The sequence below is a fragment of the Pieris brassicae genome, chromosome 9, assembly GCF_905147105.1.
Source record: "Pieris brassicae chromosome 9, ilPieBrab1.1, whole genome shotgun sequence".
NCBI classification, from domain to species: domain Eukaryota; kingdom Metazoa; phylum Arthropoda; class Insecta; order Lepidoptera; family Pieridae; genus Pieris; species Pieris brassicae.
Window position 1 is genome coordinate 1185766 of NC_059673.1, and position 15658 is coordinate 1201423.

The following is a 15658-nucleotide window of genomic DNA, read 5'->3' on the forward strand; positions in this document are numbered from 1 at the left end:
CTGTCATACATATGCCTACAGCGAGTTTTATCTTTTTCCGGCCATACTATATGCAGAGGCTATGAGAACATGGAGAAACTAATCGTGGTTGGTAACAAAGAAGGCAATCAGGTGGACTTCCACCAATCAAATGGACCGATCGAGTGAAAGACTCAACGTCCTCAAAACTACGCTGTCATAAGAGACGTGCTGGACCAAAACCGGTGGAAGCAGATAGTCCGCTCCAGAAGCTGCCGATTAAAGAGGTAGTAGACCCTACGTCAGCAGTTAAGTCTAAACTTAGTTTTATCAACAATTACCGAAATTATTTAAAATTGGCCATAACCAAAAGGTTTAAATTTTACATCGATGATACACTTAATTGTATTGATATATAGTTACACAGGGACTCCCTAGTGCGGGGATTAGCGGTATATGAATTTTGTCACAACCATATTTCTGTCAGGAAGTTTTTATTTATTTATTATTTTATGTACATAGCCATGAACATTTGCATGCAATGGTTGGTCTTCGTACTAAAAAATATTTTTTCTTACATAAACATACATAAATGTATTGTTTAATAACTAGAACTGAGCAGACATCTGAATAATTCTAAGTTAAAGAACTTTCAATGTACAAATGCCCATATAGGGTATGTACTGGGAATATATGACCGCAACTCAATGTAAATTCGTTGAACAAAAATACTTTATTAATTTTGAATTGAAACCTCTTTATCGGCGTTGGAAAAAAAATTACCGCCACATTCGTCGGTTACGCGTCACATGTTTCCGTTACGCGACATCTTTTCCTTGCCGCTACCACGGTTGATTCGAAGAGTTTCGAACCCATAACAAAAATATATAATAACAATGACAGTAATATTTCTATTACAATTAATGAAATTCTGTAATAATCTTAGTAGTAATAAGATAAATGAAATAATTGTATTATTTGTATTCATGTCTATGATAATAAAAGCCTTTTGTTAAACTAATTTAACTTTATTTAATTAATGTGTATAAAATAACGCCAAATACAGAAAAACCAATTTGACTTAGGGTTAGGGAATGCAATCCCGATCTCGCGGGATCCAGTGTAATTTTTCGGGATCAGTCCCGAAGCATAATATAACGAGATCCCGTTCGAGATTGACGGGATTGAGCTGCAATGGTCAGCGGTTCTACACACATCCGCTCGGGACGCTTCACGCGACATTGCACATTACATAGGGTACATTGCAATCGACATTAGATGCCGATTAGCAGATAGCACTCTTGAGACACTTTAGAAGATACTCTTTTTTTAGAAATTACTTTTAATCTCCTTGAGCTATACCTACTTTTGTTTTTATTATGTTCATGTAATTAAAATTGTTAGTTGTTTAGTTAGTAATATTAAAGGATAAAGGCTTTTGTTTTCTTTCAAATAATATTTTATTTTAATTAACCTCACTATCACAAACATGCAGTTTTCATCGTATTCAGTCACGTGAATTATTTTTTTTAAACTATACGAGATCTCGAGTCGGGATTGCATTCCCTACTTAGGGTCCTTCAAGTAAAGAGCGTACCAATTCTAAAAAAGCCGACCACGCACTTGCCCTATGGCATTGAGAGCGTCCACTTAAAGGTGAGCCTCCTGAAGGTTTGATCCCTGTTCTATGAAAAAATACACGGCCATAAAATAAAACAAATCAGTTGCTCTACACGCTTTTTAGGTCTGAGGCTTATGAATCTGTATCATCATCATTTGTCAATCTAATAGACAAAAAGGTGATCAGCCTTCTATACCTGACACACGCCTTCGACTATTTGGATGGATGGTGGCAAGCCAACCGGTTTGGTCGCAATGTTTTCCTTCATTGATTGAGCAAATGTTAAATGAACACATAGATTGTCCATTGGTGCATCAAACCTATCAGATGGGAGTCGCACGCTGAAGCCACTAGGTCAACACTGCTCATTGGCCGTGAAATACTGGCCGAGTTTGCAAAGGACATACTCTAGAGGTTAGAAGCGGTCTATATACCCAGTATAATGTAAAAAAATATCTTGATATACAATTGTGTTTAGGCTAAAACTAAATCATAAAATATCTATACATTGGGTACAACATTTTTCTTTCTCTTTCTTCTTCTGCCCTCTAAATCTGCATAAATGTCTTCGAGATTTCTCATTTTGGTCTCAGGAACGCATAATATCAAATAAAATACGTTAGCAAGGCATATAAAGCTAAATATCCAGAAAGTTGAATGATATCCTATGCAATTGTTGAGTGGTGCGAATAATTTGAGCAGAGCGAAGTCTGTGCCCAGTGATATCGCCATTATCAATGTTGCTACTGTGCCTCGAAGCTGTTGACAAACATGGTAAAGTAAAAAAAAATTACTAATATGCCTATATTTTAAGATTAATTGCTTAGTATAAATGCTTAAAAGAACATAAAACATGAAACCGTCTCTCTAGGTCATCAGAAAGTTAATTAAAACATCCTTAAAAATTATAATTTAGTTTTATAACACTACACTACAATAATTCATTTATTTAATAAACGAATCTTTTTTACCTATATGTAGTTATTATTTTTAAACAGACTACGACCACCTTAAACACAAACTCGACCCGCTCGCTTAATAAACAATGCTCTAGAGTCTAAATGAAAATAGTAGGCATTCAATTGTCCAGTCCTAGGTTCGATTTCGAGTTCCGCTATTAATAAATGTTATAAAAGTTAATAATTCTATTTACATATATGCAATTTGGAATGGTTTTTAAACTAAATGTATTGTGTGTAAATTTGTTAAGTTGTTTTTGAGATTATTCATTGTATACTTATCATAAAATACCAATAATACTAACCTGAAAGCTAAACATCTCGGTCATAATGACGAATGGTAGAGGTTGTAACCCAGACGCGTCTGCAAATATGCAAAAACATAGCGCAGTTATGGGCAGCCAGCCAGGAAGGGCAACACTGATGCATTGTAGGTAGAACCATACCCCAAGAATGCACATACTGACGCCAGCTACCACGCTTGTTACTGCTAGTAGTGGCTGAAAAATAATTCACCTTAAGCATAAAGTCTGCATTAGGAAGAACAATCCGATAATGTGTCTACACTATCATTTAATGTCGAGGTAGAATTTAAATTCCAGCCGTGAGCGTTTCATAGGACAGTTTCTGTCGTAAACCACCACTATGTGAAACCAGCTGCCCACTCAAGTATTTCCGAACCAATTCGACTTTCAAGAAAAGAGCGTACCAATTCTTAAAAGGCTGGCAACGCACTTGCGAGCCCTCTGGCAATGTGAGTGGCCATGGGTGGCAGTATCACTGAACATCAGATGAGCCTGCTCGATTGCCACCTGTTCTATAAAATAAAAATATATTGCAATAGTGTCACATGTAAAAACTACTCAAGATCCTCAAAAACGTTTTTCAGGTAGGTTTATTTGAATATTTCCTACGTCGATAACTACGTACGTAGTTATTATGTCAGTTATAAGTGGATTACGTCAGTTATGTTTAACGATTTACTGGAATTCTAAACCAGAATATAAGGTAGTTCTTTTTATTAAAGTATGTATACAGAATACCAAAAGGATAAAACCACCTTTCTCCCAGTTCTATCTACGAGCTGACAGGCCAAAAATGATCCTACTATTTGCACTGAAGCCAACAAAATCGATTGCTTGTTCGGTGATAAAGCAATACTGGAATCGGGATCCTTGCCAGCTTCAGCAAAAATATGACTTGCGTAGACCAAGACCGCTATACACCCACAGAATTCTCGAGTCAGGTTCACTATGAGGGCTACCCAAAAAGCCTTCAGGGCTGTTTTATCGGCAACTGTAACAATTACATTGTGACTTTAAAACATTAAAATATAGAAAATGCTATCATGTTAAAACGATTAAACTTAAAACTACGGGTAGTTTAAGATTAATTAAATTTGTTTACACTACTCCCCTCTTTGAAGGCACTCTCCTTAAAGCCTCAGCTAACATCGGAATATTGGGCGTTGACATATCGAATAACGTCCAGTTTCGCGGTCATTTGGAAGGGAAGGCTAAATTAGCCTCCAAAAAGCTTGGTGTGCTCAGCAAGGCGAGACGGTACTTCACTCCGGGCCACCGCTTGCTACTCTATAAAGCGCAAATTCGGCCCCACATGGAATACTGTTCTCACCTCTGGGCGGGAGCTCCCCAGTACCAGCTCCTTCCACTTGACCGTATTCAACGAAGAGCGGTTCGAATCGTCAACGACCAATCACTTTCCTTGCGGCTTGATCCCTTGGCGTTGCGTAGAGATGTTGGGTCCCTCTGCATCTTCTACTGCATTTACCATGGGGAGTGTTCAGAAGAGTTGTTCGGTCTAATACCCGCAGCTGAGTTTCATTATCGGACGTCAAGGCAAAATACAAAATACCATCCGTATCACCTCGACGTCCGTCGTTCCACAACTGAGCGTTTTCTAAGGCAGTTTTAGCCGCGCACCACCACTATGTGGAACCAGCTGCCCACTGAAGTATTTCCAACCAATTCGACTTAGGGTCCTTCAAGAAAAGAGCGTACCAATTCTTGAAAGGCCGGCAACGCACTTGCGAGCCTTCTGGCAATGTGAGTGTCCATGGGCGGCGGTATCGCTTCACATCAGGTGAGCCTCTTGCCCGTTTGCCTGCTATTACATAAAAAAACACACACAGTCTTGCTTATATTTTTCTTGTACTTCTTTCATTGCACACTTGCTTTTTTAAAAGCAAGTCGGTGACCCTTGTGTGTCTTGTATGTTGGCGAACTTTTGCCTGTCGTTTCTAGTTTCCTCGCCTAAGTTTCCACACTATGTTTTACTTCCGAGCAAGTTCTGATTGCGAACATAGTAAAAATTAACAATTTATGTTTAAAGAGCTTTCCAATAACCTTATTAATGCCCTTACGTATGTGAGGCCTAATACATATTTCTAAATACCAATAAAAAGAAATATAGGTAACATAAAGATCTTCTGTACTAAGCGGAAACAGGAAGGATTCGATTTGGTAGGCGCATTAAAATAACGGACCTCTTTGAACGCAATCAGAAACTATTTATAATATTTTCTTCATAATAACGAAGTCAAAACAGCCGTTACGATACAGGAAAAAAATGTATTCGTGCTGTAACAGTTGAACAGCGCAATTGTAGATTTGACATTTGATCCAATACGAATAACAAACATTGAATTAATATGCGGACAAATTGAAAATGATGAGTTTTGATATCAAGGACAATGTTCTGTGGCAGGGGTCACTCAATTGGTACAATAAAATTATTTGTTTGTTTGCGGAATTGGAGCGTCACCTTCGAAGCTTCTTAGAAGCTAGACTTGTTTGTAAAAAGATGATTGCTTAATAAAATTGGGTCTGAGACAATTCTTTTGTTTATCTTATAAAACATACTTATATAAATTTGCTGTTTATTTATTTATAAAAATTGCTAACGCTCGGCACACTATTACATTGGTACAAGAAAAATGGAAAACAATAATGTGACAAATACTGTAACATACACGAAGAGATAAAAAAAACTAAACCCAAAAATTTAATTACAAAATCTAAAGGTAAATTAATTTCCAAGTGCGAGGGGAGCAACTATGTTTATCCATATCTAGCTCGTTTATATATATATATATATATATATATATATATCTAGCGATATGCAGATTGTGCATATCGCTGAGTTTTGGCCAAAAACGCGTTCTTCAAAAAGGCGGGATAAAAGGGATGCCAGGGATATCTGAGGAGGTTTGATGCGGCTCTTTTTAAAAGAATACAAATAATGTTTGGGAGATTGATGGGAATTGGGGATTCTTGACCCCCCCCCCCCCCCCAATGAAACGCCGCCGTAACGTTTTCTGTATCCCATAGTAAAACGTTTTGTGACCACCCCCAGTGACTCTTTATATCTAAAACTTACCATCAAATATATTGTAAAGTACTGGAAAGTGGAAAATAATATTAACTATAAGGCGTAATTCAATCCCCGCGCAGCACCGTAACGTTTTACAAGAGGACCACTGCCCCGAAAAATCGTTACGTAATACTTGACTGCTCCATTTCTTGTTCATTGTGTGAGGGCTGAGAATTTATTAAACCAAACTATGGGGTGATTCGTTAATTCCGTCATTCCGTTTGACTACTGATAATAGAACGAGTGTAAGCCTTTGTACGTTGTGTTTTATCCCTCGCGATTATCGAAAACATCCACTAATTACTAGATTAAATAATTTGTCCGTATCAAACTCGTGTTAAACAGACATAACCTTAACATATGTAATGTTGTTATGTAACTCAAAGTAAAATATGTACACACCATTTAGTTAATATATTCGCTTAATTCTTTACATACGCACACAGTCTCACAGAACAGCGCGATTATTTCGACTAAGGATATGTTAGAGGCTCTCAGTATACGAGTTTTGTTGAGTTGTAATAATATAGATAAATCGTATGTACGACTGTATAATACCGCCTATGCTTATGGTGTGAATTTACAGCGCTTTTGCCTCCTATCTATTATTAGTTGTAAAATAAGTGTTTGAATCAAAGCTGGTTCAAAAGTTTAAGTAACTTACATAACAATTTAGGTGAGAACTTCAACTCCGATGTATTCTGTTCAATAATCAGTCGCTCCACCTCGTCACTTATAGATTTGTCTGTATTTGGAAATGATCGTAGCCAACCCAACACTTTGGCTGCTTCCTGTTAAAAGGTATATATAAATTTAATTTCAACCAGACATCCGTTGGCAAAAATAGAACAGAGTCGTAACGGAGTGACCCACGAAGATACCGAGTCTAAGACAAGTTGCAAAATCATTCATAAAGCATTTCTGTAGGTACTCCTGTAAATTTGGGAACAGACTTTTTCTTGGAAGAGTTTCCTCATCACAGCCTATCCTATATCAATTACTGATGCTGCCCACGTCATAGTGATGAGGGATGAGGGTCTTTATATGAAACAGTGAATTGTTGCCGATCCACCCCAGCAGCGTGTTAGGTGCAATATGATTCAAAACAAGAGATTGGATTTAGAATCCTGTCCAGATTCCAGAAGGTAGGGTTAGGTTAGGTTACCCCCCAGGATACACCCCTTCGAAAACGGCCTTATAATTTAAAAATCAATATGAAAACTTGAATACCTCATTTTTCCCACATTTGACCAGATACGATGGCGTCTCTGGTAGCCGCAACAATATACAGAAGTGTACCAATGGTATTGCCAGCAGAATCCATAATACTGTTTTAAATGGCAAGAGGTCACCCAAGATGAAGACGACCAGATTTCCAACTGTCTGCAAAAACATGTTCTGGATATTTAAGAAATATTTTATCAGTTCATAAAAGCTAATCGTCGTTCCTAATATGATTAAATTTTCTTTATTTAACAGGTTTACGCTGTAGTAGCTAAGGCTACATCCAAATAATCCAGCGATTCCAAAAGTGCTCAGGGGTATAGTGATGCTCCCTGATACATTCGCAATAACCACCATCGCGACCTTAATGTAGAGAACATCACCACAATAATAAATTAGATTGCTGGAGCCCGCGATCAAAGGCTCCACCAGTACGTGAATGTCAACTTCTCGACACCACGGGCCTGGTGAGATTGAAAAGGACAAAATTATACGAATTTGTAGATTACTGTGAGTGAACATTAGTTTTAAGTGATAAATATTGCAAAACAGGCTCCTTAAAAGACACTGTAAGTAGTGTTATTGGACATTCTTATGTTAAATATCCTTTTTTAATAAATTAGGTTAATATAATATTACTTCTTAGTCTAGATCGTAATGTTAAATAATGTCTTTATGTAGAAATAATTAATAAAACAAACAACTGGTAAGTTTAATGTTTTATAGTTCTAACTAGCGGACCCGACAGACGTTGTCCTGTCTTAACTATGAATATTGATTTCGAATTGGTATAATTAACTAAAAATGCCTTATGATACATTTTTTGTTTGTTTTTCTGGCGCGTATTTAAATAGTTTTGTTGGTATTCCGACATGGGAACAGGCGACATATATATGGCTATGTTAAAAACATGGATTTTCAAGATTAATTCCACAATCAAGTAGCGACTGTAATTATTTTATATGTAGGTATTTCAAAAAAAAAAAAAAAAACAATGGCGCTACAACCTTTTCAGATCTGGCCCTCAGATTCCGTATCTGTTTCATGATTATTTGTTAATCGAATAGGAAAGTAGATGATCAGCCTCCTGTGCCTGACACACGTCGACTTTTTGGGTCTAAGGCAAGCCGGTTTCCTCACGATGTTTTCCTTCACCGATCGAGCTAATGTTAAATGCGCACATAGAAAGAAAATACATTGGTTGCCAGTCGGGGATTGAACCTACGACCTCGGGGATGAGAGTCACACGCTAAAGCCACTAGGCCAACACCAACTATGTAGGTATTTTATCAATATAATAACTTCGATCGAAGCATTTGTTTTAAACGATATTCATTTTTCTTAAATTCTCTTTAACGATATTTGCAGCACGCAATTTGTGAATGGACTCATTTAATAACAATGCAGTTGTATGTCATTGCTTCGACATATATAACAAATGTTACCTTAATAACGTTGAACCTTGGCCTCTCAAACATATTTTCTACTATTTGTTCCCATTGGTTTCGTCTATTTAATTAAGAACACAGTATTGGAAGCTCTGATGATTTACCTATGGACATTCACTGCCAAAGGGCTAGCGAGGGCGTTGCTACATATTTCATTTGTGCTTTGCTCCTATTGGCGGCGTTTCTAAATAGTATATCAAGTGGTTCCTGTGATAAGAGCATTAAACATAATTCATTCCAAAGACAAAATTTTCGTTGCCAAATATTAGCAAAATCTTTTGTATTCATTGAAAGAAATTATACGATAAATATAACTCGATGCAAACAGTTCTTTTTGCTAAATCGAGCACTCAGTGTAATGGAAAAATAGGCGAGGTTCTACGGTGAGGTGAACGGCCTACGCTTTGTGTTTTTATCTTGTGTTCTTGATGATGTATAAGAATTTCGTTTTTAAAAAGGAAAAAGCTGTTTCTTTCAGGAAGATATTTCTTACTAAGACTTTTTACATCATACACTTATATATAGTTTTATTTATTTATTCACAAATCCTTACAGTAAGTATTTTTATTAAATTCATAATATATAGAATATCGCTACTGTGAACTCTGCGTACATATCTTTGTTAACGGGGATCTGTACACTTGGCCAATACAACCTTCGCCGTCGCACATAGAGGTACAAATGAAGCTCTTGGAGAACGCTTGGGTTGCTTCCAACCTATCCAAGACTTTCCACTGAAGTCAAGTCGAATCATTAAAATCTGAAGTAAGTACCCGGTCCTGTAGGAGGTCTCAGACTCACAGGGCCACGAACAGGACGTTTCAAGACTCAAATCGTTCAGAGATTTCACATGGAGCTAATGTTATGTTCAATTCTAGCTTTAAAATGAGTTCGACAGAGTACATTCTAAACTTCTAATTATTTTTAAATAGAAAAAAAGCCGGTTGCTAAGCGCATGTTAGGAGGAAGACAGTTATTGTAAAACATCACAAAATTACGTTAAATTTTTTCTTCTTAAAATTACTTAAAATTAAATGAATTAGATGACTGAACTGTGTTATTTATTAAAACTAAAAACCAATCATAAATACATTAAATTTAAGATAGAAAAGAATTAACTCGAAAAGTAAATCTTTTTATTTCAAATGTGACGACCTGATGAATACTTTAACGGTTGCCGTTGTATTTCTTGATGCTTTGGTTGATAACTGTGATTCCTTCTATTGCTTTTACTAATCATAATTTAATTTGATTCGATTTAGTATTGTCTTTTCTTAAATTAGCTTTTACACATTAAGAAAAACACTTTTTGAACGGATTAAAACTATGTATTATTCACCGTGACCACGCACGCTGAAAGGTACGCGAAACGTCGGGAAAAAATTTAAAATTTAGAATTATGTAAATAATTATAAGTTTTAATAATAATACATAGCTTTAATCCGTTCAAAAAGTGTTTTTCTTGATTAGATTTGTTTTGTTAATAACTGTTTCTTAATTTAGAATCATTACTTAACGAATAAAAGTACAAAGTGTAGTTCTCATTGGTTATTCAGTGGAGTGTTGTGGTATGTGACGTTGAAACGATGATCGTTTTTGGTTGAGTAGATTGTGATTAAAATTGAGAGAGCTCAAAATGTTATTTGTAATGTTAAAAGGAATCTCAGGTTTCAATCGAAGGTCAGACATTTCTGTACTGTCACTGATAAAGTATTTTTGTATTGAATACTTTAAGTATTAAGAACTACTGACAGTTTCAACAATAATTGTATTTGGGTGGTTTAGACATTGATATAAATACCTGTGAGAATATTATAAATGTCCCAGTCATTCCTCGTATACTGTCCTCACTGATCTCCTTTACATAAAGAGGGCATACCACAAAGCCTCCACCTGATCCGAAGCCTATAAGCGCACGCGCAGCTATCAACGCTATAGGGTGCGCACATATCAGTTTAACAGCCCAACCGACCTATAAAGTAATTTGTTATTGTTTTGAAGTTTCGTGTTTTTTATACATAATTATACGATTGCCCATAGACAAAGAAAAAAATCCGTTTCATAAGCATTTTTCAATCCAATAGGCAAGTAGCTGATGAACCTTCTGTGCTTGACACGCTGTCGACTTTTTGGGTTTCAGGCAAGCCGGTTTCCTCACGATATTTTCAATTACCGCTTGAGCGTATGATAATGCGCATATAGAAAGAAAGTCCATTGGCGCCGAGCCGGGGAGTGAACCTAATGCCTCCATCGCGCGCTAAAACCACTAACCACACTGCTCAGTAAGAAAAAAATTATTTAAATTACTTACAGATATCGGCAAAGTTGCACAGAGCAAAGCATTTTTTCGTCCAAATTTATCCGCTGCTACCCCGTATACGAACACAGCTATAGGTGCGAATATGAACATGATGGATGCCATCCAGGACACTTCCTCTTCAGTCAGGGGCCTTTCTGAGGGTGAGGATTCCCCCATCAACAGGGCTTTGTTGGGTGAAATCCAGCCCATTGCTGTACCATATGCCAGTATTGGCATGCACACTGTAAACAAAATATTTTATAGTGAGATACGTCTTATCATCCAGGACATTATCGGGCTTTTATCCATTATGGTCTTAATAGCATCTATGGTAACTGGTGTTTTTGTTCCTACAGAATAAGGCAAAACAATTACGTAGAAGCAGCTGCCCACTGAAGTATTTCCGAACCAATTCGACTTCGGTTCAAGAAAACCTACAAATTATTACAAGGCCGGTAAAGTATTTGCGAGCCCTCTAGCATTGAGAGTTTGGGCGGCAGTTTTACTTAACATTAGGTGAGCCTCCTGCCCGTTCTATAATGAAAATTATGAGCCAACTTATTAGTTCAATATTTTAATGCATTGTTTATTTTCTAGTTGTTCTTTGCTTTCAGATATATATTATTCATTGAATTATTCAAGAATATAAACTATAGTTTACAGAACTGAGCTTCATTAGTGGCTTAAGCGTGCGTTTCTGATCCCTGATGTCGTAGGTTCGATCCTTGGCTGTGCACCAATGGACACCGGCTTCCCTTATACCCAAAAAGTCAGGCACTATGATTCTACCTGTCACTGTCATGACAAGTGATCATGAAAGATAAATCTGATGCCGCGGCCTAAAAAGGGTATGCCGCTAGTTATGTGACCAAACATTATTTAAGTTATTTATTTATTTATTTATTTATTTATTGTTGTATAAGTGTTCTTAATATAAAGGTAGTTGATGTGGTGGAAACACAAACTGTGCACAGTTTTTCTATCCACCAGGACGTCGAACATAATTAAATCATTAACACACATATATATATACTAAGGCCAGTGACATATAAACTGTAAATTTATAACAATCAAACCATTCAAACGATTTAAAATTGCACGTAAAACGTCATAAACAAATCTAAACACTGACGCGCCATATTTAGCCGATGCAGGAAACCTGTTCTTGTCGAGAATTCTTATTCACATACAGGATGAGTTCCTATATTCGAATATATATATATTTTAATGACGTATATGGCATAATTTATGTTATGCATAATTTATAATTGTTTGACTTATGTAGTATTTTTTTAATTTAAATTTAATATTGTTTCTTGTTATATTCGTAAGAAGTGTAGCTGGTATCGAGTTTATTAAATTTGGAATAATGTAATCTAATGTTTTTTTCCCATATAAATTATTGTATTTGGGTAATAGAAATTCGTTTTTTAATTTTCTACGTGTTGAGTAGTGATAGTGATTTTTAATTGTTTTGAGATAATTTTCTGTAAAGTAGTTTTCATTTAATAATCCTAGTTGTACTTTCTCGTGTATAGGTATAATTTTGAAAAATGCAAATAGCTTTCTGTAGTCCGCTTTATATTGTGATTTTAATTTTAAGGGAGCAATTGTTTTTAAAATACGTATTTGTATTGCAAATTAGGTTAGGTACATATATATAGTTTAACTAATATTTAGAAGCGTCAACAAAATGTACACAATCATCGCATATTTGAAGCCAATTAGACCTTTAGTTCTTTCCACACTCATAAATTGTAATACAACATTCTTGTTTCCGATAATGTCCAAAATGCTCGACTACACTTGTATTGAACTGTTACTTAGATTTATGAACCCTTATAAGGCAAGTTAGGTTTTGTTTTCGCAACTAGCCCTTTACTCCTAATTTTTTTTAAATCAACATATATTTTTAAAATTTTGCGACACATTACATCGGATATAATACGTAAAAGAATTTACATAGCACTTGTTCAGTCCGTACTGACATATTGCATAAACATATGGGGAACGGCCAATAAAACAATTTTTTTGGAATTGGAACGGGGACATAGGGCTCTATTAAAGGTCATGTTGTTCCGGCCATACAGATTCCCATCGGAAGAGCTTTATCATCTCAGCCAATTACTTTCCGTTAGGAAGCTGTATGTCCTGAGTCTAATTTTAAAATCACACAGAGCGCTACCATTTCATAGTAGGCTGTTCTTAAAAAGAAATAGGGATGTTGTCGTCGGTCAGACCGTTAGGACTGACTTTGCGAGACGCAATATGCAAGCAGACTACATCTATAATAAATTAAATAGGCTGCTTAACATCTACCCGCTTACCGTCTGCAATCTAAAAATACGACTAAAGGACTGGCTCATGAACATACCCTACGCAGAGTTGGAGCTTCTTCTGCGGCCTAGTATGTAGTACAGACTATTCATTCACTCACTGACTCAGTCACTCACTCACTCACTCACTCACTCACTCACTCACTCACTCACTCACTTATGCACTCCAGTGTGTTGATAACAGTTAAAAAACTAAAAAAAAAGTTTATAGAATATGTAACTAAATTATATATAAATTAAATATTTTAAGGAATGTATAACTAAGTTTGTTATGAAAGAGCTGGAAATCCTGACACAGGAATATTTTTTACTTAAAAGGGTTCCCAAATCTTACACATTGTAATGATATTGAACTTAAAATGAATAATTATTATTACTCCTAATTTTTAATTAAGTTTTAATCTGATTAAAGTCAGTCGTTACATATCTAACGAAGTAAACAACGACTATCAACGAACTTTACTCGTTACTGATGTATGTTTTAATGTATAACTAAAATGTTGATAAATGTTTTTTCAAATAGACCTTGAATTATCTATAAATTTAATTGCATCATCTAATCCATATTTAGAAAAGCACGTGTTAATATTATTTGGGATAATTTGGCATCGCGTCAATTGAAACGTTATTTCGCAAACGTGGACGCATTATTAGACAAGAAAAACAAATAATTATAATTTAATTCCAACATACACAATATTATTAGCCTACATAGTAATAATAATAATAAAAAAATGGATAATTAGACAATTGAAACAAATTTAAAAAGTTTGGTCACTGTGGCATTGTTAGAAAAGAAAATAAATAATAATAATTATAATTCATTTTTTCTTATGAATTAAGAATTTTTATCTAATATGATAATCATGAAGAATGTGACATATTTGGTAGTGCTATTTTGCTAGTATTTTCGCCAATTAAAATAAATAATAAAATCTAAAACTGGAAGTGTTTTTATTGTATTTAAATTTCACGCAAACATTTCTGGTAGTCGTGTATATATCTTATTTTAATTGTACCTATATTTTTGTAATATTTATGTTCAACATAATCATATATTTTAGAAAACATAGTTTGTAACATATTTTGTAGGTATAGCATGATGTGGTGAACTTTGATAAATAATACAAAAGCTTATCTTAACTGATGGTTTATATAATAAAATTATATATAGGCAGTTCGATTTATACTTAAAAGTTCAATTTGAACCACAATTTCCAACCTTTTCTTCTATATACCAAGGTACAGATTGTAAGAAATATATTAATCGCGAATCAATGTATTAAAAGATCTATTGAGATGAAACACATAAATTTATTTAAAAGGGTATTGTTATTGGAGAAATACTTTTGTATGTGTCAAGGTGAAAAAAGATATGCTTATAGAGAAGTGTAAATTTTTTTTTTGGGTATGGGGTAAAACTACCCAGAGAATTTCACTCTTCCTATACATTTATAGGAAGACTTTCTCCATATAATAAACACTTTTAAATTTTTAATTGTCCTTTAACTTACCCACTATGGACATTAGTATTTGATTGTGTTTGCTTCCAGTTTTTCTATCTTTATCATTCACGTTATATATCTTGCTCACCATTGTCCACTGATATTATTTAATAACACAGAATTCGCAGTTATGAATTCAATTTAAAATTATTTATGTACCGATGTGACTGCGCACGCGTCGTTCATTGAAAACACTGAATGTATACATCTGAGTCTTATATTAAATACTGCCTCACTGAGTTACTACTATGTACCTAAGTTTGATTACATTTCTGACGAGCACTACCAATTAGGGACCAGATGCCCATCAAGGAACCAATACGACGTTGTGTCGTTCAAGAAAAGAGCGTGCCCAGGCCGGCAACGCACTCGTGAGTCTTGGATGCCCCGGGACAAGTTTTATGCTCTAGATTCGTTTCCTGTAATAACAATATTTATGGGTTGTAAAGCTTAGGAGGCTGATCACGTGAAACTGGGACGAACAGGCCCTTATTCCAAATGCACACTTTCACAGGGACCAAACTTCTGAAATTTGTTTTAAATTTCTTTTTATTTAGTATTATTTAAATACTATGTTCATTTTATAAAACAAATTCATAAGACATATAAATTGTAGAATGTACTGTGCATAACCATTTTAGTCGCTCAGGCGTCCAAATTTATTCAAAATAGTTGCTGTGTGATACAACGAACTCTGAGACCCACAACAATTTGCGCTATGTATAATATTATAAAGTCGTTACATGGAAAGGTAAACAATCCGGCAGTGCTCCAGTGCCTAGGCCTCAGGTTGCCTGATTACGTGAGGAGGTGAAATCGACTGCCAAAACTATTCGTACTTTTGGCGAAGAGAGCACACATGACACAATGTATGGAAATATCTGCATAATTAGACACACGTTTTTAATTGAGTGA

The 15658-nt window shown here is 35.3% G+C and overlaps 1 protein-coding gene across 2 annotated transcripts; it reads right to left on the minus strand.

Moving 5' to 3' along the window:
• Nucleotides 1–1438: 1438 nt before the first annotated feature.
• LOC123714688 (facilitated trehalose transporter Tret1-like) lies at nucleotides 1439–14928 on the minus strand. 2 transcript variants are annotated; one of them, XM_045669054.1, is made up of 8 exons: nucleotides 14753–14928; nucleotides 10915–11144; nucleotides 10405–10575; nucleotides 7162–7314; nucleotides 6596–6722; nucleotides 3599–3834; nucleotides 2844–3038; nucleotides 1439–2338 (listed from the first exon to the last, which is right to left on the minus strand). In XM_045669054.1, exons 1-8 carry the CDS (start codon nucleotides 14832–14834, stop codon nucleotides 2081–2083), a joined length of 1452 nt encoding a protein of 483 aa, XP_045525010.1. In that variant the 5' UTR covers nucleotides 14835–14928; the 3' UTR covers nucleotides 1439–2080. The 2 variants fall into 2 exon arrangements, with proteins under 2 accessions (XP_045525010.1, XP_045525011.1); XM_045669055.1 differs by lacking the exon at nucleotides 14753–14928 and adding an exon at nucleotides 13277–13353.
• Nucleotides 14929–15658: the final 730 nt, after the last annotated feature.

What these genes read in the sequence shown, in the direction of transcription:
- LOC123714688 (XM_045669054.1), bottom strand. Translation starts at nt 14,834, where the DNA reads ATGGTGAGCAAGATATATAACGTGAATGATAAAGATAGAAAAACTGGA. An exon ending in AATACTAATGTCCATAGTGG is followed by an intron (nt 11,145 to 14,752) that starts GTAAGTTAAAGG and finishes TTTTGTTTACAG; the next exon opens with TGTGCATGCCAATACTGGCA. An exon ending in TCAAATGTGGGAAAAATGAG is followed by an intron (nt 6,723 to 7,161) that starts GTATTCAAGTTT and finishes ACCTTTTAACAG; the next exon opens with GAAGCAGCCAAAGTGTTGGG.